General features: G+C 37.9%; 1 protein-coding gene across 1 annotated transcript in view; it reads left to right on the top strand.

Moving 5' to 3' along the window:
- USH2A (usherin) overlaps nucleotides 1–12,871 on the top strand; it is a 465,799-nt gene that overhangs the window by 61,269 nt on the left and 391,659 nt on the right. Inside the window, exons 3-7 of the mRNA XM_019631633.1 lie at nucleotides 4,542–4,605; nucleotides 6,584–6,878; nucleotides 7,799–7,983; nucleotides 8,426–8,647; nucleotides 9,726–9,819. Coding sequence (XP_019487178.1) covers nucleotides 4,542–4,605; nucleotides 6,584–6,878; nucleotides 7,799–7,983; nucleotides 8,426–8,647; nucleotides 9,726–9,819 — 860 coding nt within the window. The remainder of the gene's footprint in view (nucleotides 1–4,541; nucleotides 4,606–6,583; nucleotides 6,879–7,798; nucleotides 7,984–8,425; nucleotides 8,648–9,725; nucleotides 9,820–12,871) is intronic.

Raw genomic sequence — 12,871 nt, 5'->3', positions numbered from 1 at the left:
GTGCCCTTGAAATATTTTATGGTATTTTCCCCCAAAATCAAAATCATTATTCTCTTGTTTGGAATTGATTACTTACATTAACTCATTGTCTTTAAAGAACTTTTTCTAACTTTTTTTTTTTTGAAATTCCATCAGATATGAATTCTGTAGTAGAGGATGTGATTGTTCTATGCTCAGACTCCAAAATTTAAAACTAAAGTGGATTTGAAGGTCGTAAAACCCAGCTCCTTTATTTTATAGATAAAATAGATTTCATTGTCTCTCTGCAGCAGAGCTTCCCTTTAACTATCATTAAACTACAGGAAGTTAATTCTGATTTATCAGCATTAAAGCATACACCTCAGCGTTCACACCCTGACTACCATCAGCTGTCACTTGGATGAATGGTCCAGCCTAACTGGTGTTGCTGAAAATATTGCCCCTGGATATGTGCACGATCCATTACCTTTTCACTGTAGATACCCGTTCTCTGCGAAGCCTCTCTAGAACATACCACCCATGTTAAAATCCAGCCATGCTCTCCAAACTTCTCTAATTGCTTTCATTTTCATAGCATTTATCATGTTCTAATATACTCTATAAATTATTCTTATTACGTTCACTTAGCTGCTTGAATGCAAGCTCCGTAAAAGTGAGTTTCGTTGTTGTTTAAGGGTGTGTGTGTGTGTGTGTGTGTGGGTGTATGCCTGTTTTGTAAACTGGTGCATCTCTGGAACCCATGAAGGTGTGTAGCACAAAGCCAGCTCCCAGTAAATATGTGTTGAAAGAATGAATGACGGAGTAAAAGAATGAAGCCGCCCTGGCAATTGAAAGCCATGATTCAGGCTTTGACAAATCACATTCTTCATCATCCTTGCGGTAACATATTTTATTTATGTAAGGTTTTTCAAAATCACACGTGTTTATCTTTTGTTGTGATCTGTACTTTCTGGGTGCTTTGAGATAAAACACTCCCTAGAGGTTCTACCTAAAACATTTGAGACAATTTTTTATACTGAGAAAAAGTGGATAATGTGGAATGTATGTTGTAAAATTTATATTTTCTCATTGGTAATTCATTATGTTAACAAGAATAGGCAATGATGACTAGATGAGTTTCCTGGGCCTCCATAAAGTACTGCAAGCTAGGTGTCTTATAACAACAGAAGTTTATTGCCTCACAGTTGTGGAAACCAAGGTGTCAGGAGGACCATGCCCTTTGAAACCTGTAGGAGAGAATGCTGCTTTGCCTCTGATTAACTTCTCAGTTTTTATCCATCCATCCTTGGTCTTCTTGGCTTGTAGCTGCATCATTTCATTCCACTCTCTGCCTCTGTTGTCACATGGCCTTCTCGGTGTGTGACTGTGTCTTCATGTGGAGTTTTCCTCTTAAGAACACCAGTCACATTTGATTAGGGCCCACCCTAACACTGTCACCTTAACTTGGTTACATCTGCAAAGACTTTGTTTGCAGATAAGGTCATGTTCATGGGTGCTGGGGGATAAGACTTTAACATATACTTTGGTGGGGGACACAATGCAAGCCATAATGTCTTAATTCAAAGGGTATTTCGGGTTGGCCAAGCGTGCTTTGGGGATGGCGGGAAACTTCCTGTCGCTCCATTAGTCCCTCCAAAAGCAGGGTCAGTGTTGCTTAGCTTTGTGTCTCCCCAGCCTGCACTAATGTGGGTACTGTAATTGGTTTGGATATCACGCTTTCTTACTCCTGCTGCACTCCTGTTTGACACACTCAGATGGCCAGTACCTTACTCCTCTGTGTTCTCCTGGTCTGTCACCTGTCACCTGGCTTCACTTTCTTGTCCAGTTCAGTACTGTGGCACATCACGCCTGCTCCTCTACTGCTGGAACCTCCCTTCATGGCGCCCTTGTTTGATGCACCCAGCCTGAAAACCATCAGTCCTGATACCGCCAGTCATTTCATATCTTTGTTGGGTTGTCAACATGTTTGGGGAAATCGCTTAGCTTGTTGACTTGTGCCAATGCTAAGTGACAGTCTCTGGTTTCAGATGCCCCCAAACTACTTCTTGAGGATCCTTGTAAGTTTTTCCTGGTCAGCCTCCTCACTCATCTGCTATAGCATGGAAGGCCCATAGATCTTCATTACAGATACAAATACCTCTCTTCCTTTACGGGTGCCACCTCTCTTTTACCTTTATAATCAAATATATTTTAACAGTTTACCATATGCCAGGAACTTGTCTATGACTTAGAGATTAGAACGGCAAATAAGGCCAGGTACGACATTGTGTGTCTTGCCAAGTAAAATCAGAGGTAAAATCATGTGCAAATCCTTGGGGCTGAGAGAGCTTGGTCATTGTGGGGCGTTATAAATTCAGGCTGTAGAGCTGGAGCAGGGGTATGAAGGATGCTAGGCGAAGGCCTGGGTGTGGGTAGAGAGAGGTGAAGGTGAAGAAATTAGCAGGAAACAGGTCCAGCTTCCTTCATTCTTGGCAAACAACATTACCTTACTTAAAAAAAAAATTTATACCACGAGGAGTGATTTTCCTGTTTGTCTTCCCTACTCCTCAAACAAAAGCACGTGGTATCCTAGCTGTATTCACACCTGTTTCTCCCAACTTTCCTCCTATGCGCAGGGAGGTATGTTCTTCCTTACACCATTCCCTACCTGGCTTCGCTATAGATCTTGGATCCAGGACAATTTACCAAGCTGCCTGGATGGCCCAATCAGTAAATGAACAATATGCTATGTGTTCTTATTTCTTTTAACTAATACAAATTTGAAAGTGATCTGTGTTGGAAATCTAAAGATTTCTACAGTTTTAATAGAGCGTTTTTTTTTTTTTTTGGTTTTGTCTTCATAATACCACCGTAAGCAATAATGAGTTCGCACTTGCCGGAGTTGCCTATTTCTGGGCAGACAGGGTAGAGGCACTCTGTGTCCAGGAAAATCAGAGCAGGAGGCTGCACAGAACACTGTCTTCCTGCAGGCTTAGGTTGTGAGACATGAGGGAGACTGAGGCTGAGAGGGGAGAGGTAGGTTATATTTATACATCCATGGAAAACGTGTATACTCATGAAGAAAGTCATATGCAAAATATTCTTTATCATTTTCTTATGTATATCCTTTATTATAAATATAAAATTAAGTATAAATGTATATTCACACGTGCACACACAGACACACAGACATACTCTTTTTATGCTCCAGGTCTCACCTGTCTTTGCTGCTTCATCAACTCCTGCTTCTGAGATCCACATCAGACTATTTGGTGTGCCAGTTTTACTCTGCATCTCTTACTCATCAGACTTATCCTCACTCTGCCCCAGTTTTCTCCAAGGCACCGCCAAGGAGCTGCAGCACAGATAGGCCAAATGTTCTTTATTATTAAGACAAAATAACAATTGAATAGCTAAAAGAGCAAACATTTCAGGAAATGGCCATTTGGTGAATTGGCCACTGCTCTAAATTTACTTAAAAAAAAAACCCTACTCAGGTATTGAATTGTCATTATAGGTTACTTCATGTCCCCTCTTATGTTCCCATGCTCCAACCTCTAACTAGAATTTTGTCCTTTTTCATCAAGTTTTTCTCATTATTAACAACGTAACAAAAACAGAGAGGTGGTACTTTTACTGTTTTCCCTTTTCATGCGATTGGACTTATCTGTTACTAAATCCTAAATAAGTATTTGCTAAATGAATAAGATGATATTGTGTGGTTTCAGGTTGATACCTATCTACACCTTGAAAGGTCACAGATTGGCTTTGAACCTGGCTTGCCTTAGAGTAATTCTCTCGTGTTGATAGAATTTGGAGACTGAACCAGGACGCTGTTGGCATTGGTGTATGTGACTAACTCAGAGTCATGAGTAGGAGGTTTCCAGTTTATCCTCATTTATTGGCGATTTTCCAGATCAGACATTAATCAGAGTTTGGAGAGGACCCAAACTGGTATTCTGGAGCTTGGACATCAAACAGGTGGAATGAGAAACAGGGGGGAGTCTTCTTCTTGGCAATGAATGCACGTGCTCTGATAACTGCAATTGGAAGCAGATGAGAATCAGACTTAGGGCTGCTGAGATGCTCGATGTATAGGTGTATATACTAGAGAGAAATGTGATTTGGGAAGGGGACTCCTGGAGAGAAATCACAAGGTGGGTCAGTAGATAGACTGGCCAAAGTATTCACTTTGATTTAAGTCCTACAATGTCTGGGGAGATAATTATGATTATTATTGGTATTCATGTAGAATTAGCAATATACAAAGGGTGCCAAAAAATGTATATGCATTTTAAGAACGGGAAAAACTGTATTAAAATTGGAATCTTCAATATATACCGATAACAAAAAATGAATACAAGTCATGTGTATACATTATTTTGGCACTCCCGGTATCTCTCTCTCTATCTTTATCTCTATCTCTATCATTTCTATCTCTATATGTTTGTAAGGATTTGAAGGCTGTGACATATACATGATTAAAAGTTTTATAGCTTTAAAGGCATCTCCCCTGAATATTTGTCAGCCATTGCTTGGTAAACCGAGACTTCTCATATTATGTATATGTGTACATTTTGCAGGTTTAGAGCAGTTTGTTGGAAGAATGCAAGATTTTCGATTATACCAAGTGGCGCTTACAAACAGGTAAGCAGAGGTGGTATTGTAAAGCTTAAGAAGTATAAGGATAAATGCTGAATTCACTTAAATAAGAGTAGTATGAAGATTATAGCATTTTTCATCTTTACAAGCCATTTGACAAACACTGCCTAATTAATGTTCGCAGCGTTTCCTTTGCCTTAGTCTGTGGTTGTTATTCACTAGAGATCGTCTATTGGGTAACCTCTCATAATATGACATCGATCAAGTTTCTTCATAAAGTGTTTCTTCTAGATTTTTTTTTAACAGGTTGTATTATGGAATTTGGGATACATTTGTTTAAACATTCTATTGCACATGAAGTAGTTTCTAATACTTAAGAAACAGTTATATCTCTGCCTTTTAAAATTGCTTCGTAGAATTTATGAGTACTAGACAGTGTAGAACAATAAAAATGATTAATTATTTTGATACATGGGAAAGTCTCAGGAGACTGGTCTATTAGACGTGGAGACAAAAAGAATGAATAACTTGAAGTATCGTTATATGTTTTTCTATTTCCAGTGAACAAATATGTATTTAGACTGGGACTAGCTTTAATGAAGTAGTTCCTCATCTTGAGAACAGGTGGGGAATCTTTCTTGGGGGTTCTTAAAGATATGTAGATTTTCTTTCTGTTCAGAAAAGTTCAAGAAATTCTGCTTGAGATGCCCACTGAAGTTTCTTTCCTGAATCATGATTTGATGATATATAGAGTATATTATTGTATGGATGAATTGATGTTATTTATTTCTGTTAAAGATCAAAAAGAAAAAAAAATAGACACTTTTCCTGTAGATGTAGATAGTATGATGAATTTCCAAATGACAAGACAAGTTCTTGTAAATTTGAGAAGAATTGCTCTTGAGGTGCTGCTGTGATCAGGGTATGTTCATTAGCAGTATAAAAAAGGTTCTTTTTATTAGTCTATACCATCAAGAGGTGCTTTAATACAGAGGCTATAACACTGGAAAACGTTATTGGGAGATTTACTGTCACCAGCCTCAGCATCTTTTAAATCACCTTTGTCTAAAATTCTGTTGCAGTAATTCTGGGGGAACGGTTTGTCCTGAGGGACAGAGATTTCACTGAATAGTCACTTCTGGTCCTGTTCAAAACCTGGTATCAACTGAAAAAAAAAATCAATGAGATTTAAAGGAGGTGTGAGTTCATGTGATTTAGAAAACGGAAAAGCTTCCTGACTCAGCCTTAGTGGAGTCTGAGAGGAGGGGCCTACTATCTCTAGTTAGACCTGGTTACTGGTGTTGGCCCACCTACAATGCCAGTAAAGGTATGGTGAAACAATGCCCATAAATAGAATGAGTAATTCTCATCTAGATCAGGTAGACGGCCCTAAATGGAAAAATTAAATATGTCTGCCTGGACTTGGCTTTCCCCTTTGACTATTGGCTGCCGCCATGTGATCTGAGGCCATTGAAGCCTTTTAGGGTGCCAGGATCTGTACTGATGAGTCATAGGAAGTTGGTGACAAATGATATTGGCCTCAGTCCTTCACCTAAAACAGCAGCAGAAACAATTACACTGATTTTCTTACTTCCCTGGTTGAACTGGAAACTCCATAACTCTCATGATTTTGAATAGATTATCATTTCCTCTCAGTCGTAAGTCAGATTAACAACCTAATTGAATGTTGCCTTTCTTCTTATTACAAATAGACATGGTAAAATACGTTATTTAAATATCTTGAGAGTCAGACCAGGGCTTGTGGGTGCTTCATGATGTTAACAAAAATGTTAAGAATGTCCTGGGTTTTTTTTTCTTTTAAATGATTATGTTTCATTTTCTGAGAATGAGAATGTTGATTTGGCCAGGAGTGAGTTTGGTTTTATGTTCCGTTTACAAAATAACGAAAGCTAAATGGGTGCTAATGAAAACATTGAAACAGTGAGAATCCACTTGTAACAACTCTTAGAAGTTCCGTCAGGTTTGAGCTGCCTGTCCTTACCGTCTGCCTCGACTCCCGCAGAGAGATTCTGGACGTGTTTTCCGGAGCCCTGCCCCCACTGCACATCCAGCCCCGTTGCCGCTGCCCAGGCAGCCACCCCCGCATCCATCCTTTGGCACCGCGGTACTGTATTCCCAATGATGCCGAGGACACGACCAGCGACAGGGTGTCACGCCTGAATCCTGAAGCCCATCCCCTTTCTTTCGTCAATGATAATGATATCAGCACTTCGTGGGTTTCACGTGTGTTTGCCAACATCACCCAGCTTAACCAAGGAGTGACGATTTCAATAGACTTGGAAAATGGACAGTATCAGGTAATTTGAAGCAACGGGGTGTCTATTAGGTTCCTGGGGCTGCTGTGCCAATTTAATGGCTTAAAACCGCAGAAAGTTATTCTCTCACAGTTCTGAAGATCAGAAGTGGGAAATCAAGGTGTGGGCAGGGCCATCCTCCCCGCACAAGCCCGTGGGGAAGCCTTCCTGCCTCTTCCAGCTCCGGTGGCTCCTGTACGACCTGGCACCTGGCAGCATCACTCCTGCCTCTGCCTCCCTTGTGCAGTGGCTTCTTTCCTTGTTTCTGTCTGGGTGTCAGTTGTCTCCTCTTTCTCTTGGGAGGACTACCCTATTGAACTGGTCTTGAGATCCTTTCACTTCATTGCACAAATGCGAAGACTCGATTTTCCAAATAAGGTCACATTCACAGGTACCAGGAATTAGAAGGTGAGCATTTATTTGGGGACGCAGTTCAATCTACTACGAGGTCAAAACTGAATTAGGCAATTGAACATTGTAACATATGAAATGAAAATATCTAAAATAAAATATGCAGGGCCTAATGTTTTAGGGATTTGTATCAAAATCATGAAGTGAAACATTCCTTTTCATGTTAAGTACCACACATTAATAAAAACAGGTTCTTACTTTAAGCAACTAGTTAAGAAAACACATAACAGTCACTTCATGGAAGTAATGTTCTTTTCTTATGCCTTTATATCAAGCTTAATATTGATTTCTACTTTAATTTGTGAAATCCGTGACAAGAGAAGCAGATATGCATTGATACAATGTGTAGCTTTAACTAAAGGCTATGACATTTCTGGAGATGTCAGATAAATATTTGATAATTGTCATTATGAGGCGGTAAGCCATTCTATTTGAATCTGACAGTTCCGTGGTTTGATTTATATGATGGGGACAAACTTAAAACTTCAATGACAATAATGATTTATTTTCAGGTGTTTTATATCGTCATTCAGTTCTTCAGCCCACAACCCACAGCAATAAGGATTCAGAGGAGGAAGGCGGCCAGCCTAGACTGGGAGGACTGGCAATATTTTGCTAGAAACTGCAGTGATTTTGGAATGGAAAACAATGGAGAGTTGGAAAATTCTGATTCTGTCAACTGTCTTCAGCTTTCTAAGTATGACTATTTTTTGAAACCATTATTTTTGAAGGCATTAGGGGTTCATTTTAGTAGTTCATGGGTTAGGAATAATCTACAGGTAAACTAACTCACGAGGCTGGTAGATTTTCCTCCGCCCACATCCCTCTTGAAACATTCTGCTAGGAATCCTCCCTAGACTGAGTTTTAAATTGTTTAAAGTTCAGTCTCATTTGTTCTTTATAATATGATTTTCAGATTGTTGAGCAAGTTATCTATATTAATCAAATTTTTATTACATCCTCAAGGAAATACGGCTCTGTGTTTTTCTGTGATGATCCTATATCGTTTGCATACGAACTCTATGGACTATGTTTCCCCAGAATGGAGAACTTAAGGTGTTACTAATATGGTATTATAATTTCTGTTTCGTCAAAAATATGAGTAGCTTTTCATGATTTCACATTTCTTTCATCCACAGTTTTACACCCTATTCCCGTAGTAACATCACCTTTAGCATCCTGACACCTGGACCGAATCATCGTCCTGGATACAATGACTTCTACAACACCGAGTCTCTTCAAGAGTTTGTAAAAGCCACACAAATAAGAGTTCATTTCCATGGACAGTACTACACAAGCGAGACTCCTGTCAGCCTCAGACACAGATATTATGCGGTCGATGAAATCACCATTACTGGAAGGTAGGGCTTCAATTGCAGTGTGCTTTTCACTATGAATTTTGTTTTCAAGGTTTTTGTCATATTTAAAACTACATTAGCTAAGATTTGAGAGCAAGTCAGACTCTAAGCTTCAAGTATTGAAATGGTTTCCTACTCTTAAGATTTTTTGGGGACATGTGTATCTGAATCTTTTCTGTCTATATCACATTGTTATAGAATCATTGTGCAAAGGCTGTTGGGTTTAGAAGTTACGGTACCATGGATCTGACTTAGAAATGATTTACCAAATAGTTTGATTTTTTTTTTCTGGAATATAATTTTCAAGTATTCTTGAAATCAAAGAAAAGGAACTTGATTTGGAGTGACAACTATAGATAGGACCAGCTGGTTTGTAAGTACTGGGTTTGACACCTGAGTTCACATCCCACAGTCTTATGAGAAATCTCTGTTTTCTTTTAAAGGAAAAATCCTTTAAGTAATGTATAACTATCCAACCATAATAGAAAACAAGGCCCATGGTCTTTGTATAAATAGATAGCTGGAGAGCTACCAGACAGTGTGCTCTCTAGTATGGAAATGGTACATGTATAGACTGTATTTAGAATTGGATTTTGCTAAAAGAATGATATTCTCTATATAAAAAAAGAAAAGTACATCATTAAAACCAGACTATTACTTCGTTAAGTAATAGCATAATGAAAAAATACTATTAAATATTCACCATCTAATTTTGGGGGAAAAACTGAAATTTGTTAACTTTATTCTAGTTTATTCTAAACTTTATAGTCTTAACTGTGTGTTGTGAATTGTTTTAGTAAATGCCTTCTCTCGAGTGAGCCAGCAGGTTGAGTTAGGTTTGAAAATTACCTTTACAATCGATGTGGTTTGGATACTGATGACACTCCCTCCAGTACCTCTGGATTAACTGAAATCTTTCCATGAATATCCACAGAATTAAAGAGAAATGGATTTTCGTGTTGATTTACCTACTCACCTCTCTCGTTGAATTGACACAGTGGCTATACATATAGGTCCTTAAATATATTTGCAGTTGAGCTGGCGTTTCTCAGGACCTGTCTGACTGATGCTCTGTTCACAGATGCCAGTGCCATGGTCACGCTGATACCTGTGACACGACAAGCCAGCCGTATCGATGCTTCTGTTCGCAGGAGAGCTTCACTGAAGGACCTCATGTGAGTGTTGTCTTTTATGCGTGGAAATCTCAAGGAGGGGCAGGGGTGACAAATGGTGACTATAAATCCTTTAAACTCAAGCTCGGTCTATCTTCTGGGGATGAATAAAAATAAGTCGATCCAAACCTAAAATGCCAATGATTTCAGAAAAAAATTTATAGAGAAAAATGAAAGCCATTAATATTGAAAATTTTATTTAAAAAGATAAGCTCAGGATTTTTTTTAAATTTTTATTTGTTTCATCAGCATTATCATAGTTTATAAAACATTTGGTATTTTAAGGTGTCCGGATAGATGGTCCTAAAAAAATGGGGGCAGGTCTGATTCCTACATCTAACAAGTATTTACGCAAATGTTTCTATATAAAAAAAGTCCTAGATGCTGAAAGACCTGTATGTATTTGCATAATCAAGTTTCATTCATTGCTGATAGCAGTATTTTAGGTGATTTGAAAATCTATGGTACAATGACTTAGGGACTGTGTTACTTTAGGTTGCCTGTGATGGTTAGGGGACATTTTATAGTTAAGGTGGAAATTTAGCTACATATTTAGGAAAAGAAGTAAATGGAAAAAAAAGCTGAAAGATTTGTTGGTAGCAATAGCCTGCATCAGCATTACTAACAGCTGATATGAAAGAGGGTGCAGTAACAGTCATACCAGTAATAAAAATAAATATTATACTACAGAGTCTTCAGTAAATGGTTTGGGTCACTTGGCTGTCAATTTGTAAGAAACAGAGCCCAAGCTCATGGCATGTACAGAAATCTAGGTGGCTTAAAGATTTAAATGTAAAAATAACTAAATTTAATAAAATAAAGCTTAGCACAATATTTCTAAATATAAAGCAGGGGGCCTTTATAAGCAAAGCACATGAACTACAAATAGAAACAAAGAAACAACATAGACAAAATGTGTATTTCTGATTATGTCACAATCCCTAATACACAAGTAACACAAATAATTAAAATACAACAGCATATTATAAAGGAGCAGATATATGAACAAGCATTTTACAAAAGGAGAACCAATAATTCTCAATAAACACATGAAAGGTTATCCAACTTGGTTTTAATTATGAAATTGCAAATATTAAAATATCATTTTGCATCTGTGACATTAACAAAATGTTTAAAAATTGATAACACAAGATTGATAACATTTAGGATTTGTGAGACTATGAACTTTTATTCATCACTGATGGATGGGACTGCCAATAGGTATCATAGTTTTGGAAGGTGGTTGGACTATACCTATTAAAGTTGAAAATACAGTGAACTATATTATATAGCTGTCATTCTAAAAACAAGCTCTTCAATGATAAGAGTGTAGAACCTTTCTCTTTGTATCTTTTGTTACATAAACACGGGATATTATGTTAGCATATCAGCTTTTAAAATAGCATGGTCTCATAGACTCTTGTATGACTTGTGAACTTCGCTGCCTCCTAGATTTCACCCTATACTTGTGTTTAGCCAGTCACTTCTCTATAGTTATGATATCATAGAATATCTTGTTTTTAAAAACTATCTAAAAATTTGGGGGCGCGCTCTGTCTTTGGCTTCTGAGATTCTTAATCTGATTTCTGTTTGACTTCAACGTTAGTGCATATAGTTCAATGTCAAGAATATTATCTAACATGCAGACTTACTCTACCTAGCATGTTCAAGATGTAATCCTTATCCTCAGTTTCAGCTCAGTCTTTGAGGTGGTTACAACCTCCATTCTTTCTTTGTGTTCAGACCAAAATTTTCATGTTCTTATTCAGGTGTCCCTTTGAAGTTATTCTCTAGATGAGCGGTTCTCAACCTGTGGGTTGCGACCCCTTCGGGGGTCAAACGACCCTTTCACAGGGATCGCCAGGTACTCGTATGTGGGCGTATCTGCATGTGGGCCTGGAGACGGATAGAGGAGCGGTGTCTCGGTTCCTAAGACCATCGAAAATATGTGTTTTCCGATGGTCTTAGGCGACCCCTGTGAAAAGTTGAGAACCGCTGCTCTAGATCATTTATTTATGTTGCTAACCTTTTTATTTATACATTTAGTCTTAACCACTAGTTGATAATTGCTTTGAGAAAAGGAATCTTTTACATTTTTTTGATTTCTGACATCTGGTGTCTTTGAATTTGGTTTGAATAGTATATCATGAGGGGGAAAAATCTGTTTTACCCTCATCTACCACCCCCAACCCCCCTACCCTCTGGCAGCCATTAAATTATTATCTGTGTCTATGAATTATTGTTTCTTCATTTGTCTTGTTGCTTTGTTGCTTTCAGTTTTGTATCCTACATATCAGTGAATTCATATGGTTCTCGACTTTTTCTGACTTATTTAGCTTAGCATTATAATCTCAAGATGCATCCATGTAGTCACAAATGGAGTTACCTCATCTTTTCTTATGGCAGAGTAGTATTCCATTGTGTATATATACCACATCTTCTTTATCCAACCATCTATCTAAGGACACGTTGGTCGTTTTCATTTCTTGGCCACTGTAAATAAAGCTGGGAGTCTGGGTGGTAAACACAAAATGTGATATATAGATGCTGTATTACAGAATTGTACACCTGAAATCTGTGTAACTTTGCTAACAATTGCCACCCCAATAAACTTTAATTAAAAATAAAACAACGCACATTGCTTTCAGAAGGTTTGATTGTATGCCTTATATTGTCACAGAAAATAAATTAATTGGATTAATCAATTGATTCACTTTTAAATCAGCCATAATTCTTAAATTTTTGACAATTTGATTTGGTTTTGATTTTAAAGGGATATGTGTTTCACTTTTCTTACTCTTCTCCTTTTGATACTTTAGATGAACATTACTTCTCTTTTCTTGCAATCAGTGATATCTTTCATTAATCTCACCCTTCCTCCCCCAACTCACTAATAACCCAACTAAAAACATTCTGGGATGAATCTAATAGGGTACCTTGATCTGACTCCATCTATCGGGTCATAGGGAAAGTCATGACATACTTTTTATGCTTTTCAATGCAAAAATGCATCATGACTTTCCCAACGACCCACTAGTATATGCAAACTAAAAAC

The sequence above is a fragment of the Hipposideros armiger genome, unplaced genomic scaffold (genome assembly GCF_001890085.2).
Source record: "Hipposideros armiger isolate ML-2016 unplaced genomic scaffold, ASM189008v1 scaffold_1023, whole genome shotgun sequence".
NCBI lineage: Eukaryota > Metazoa > Chordata > Mammalia > Chiroptera > Hipposideridae > Hipposideros > Hipposideros armiger.
This window is presented reverse-complemented; position numbering and strand designations above follow the sequence as displayed.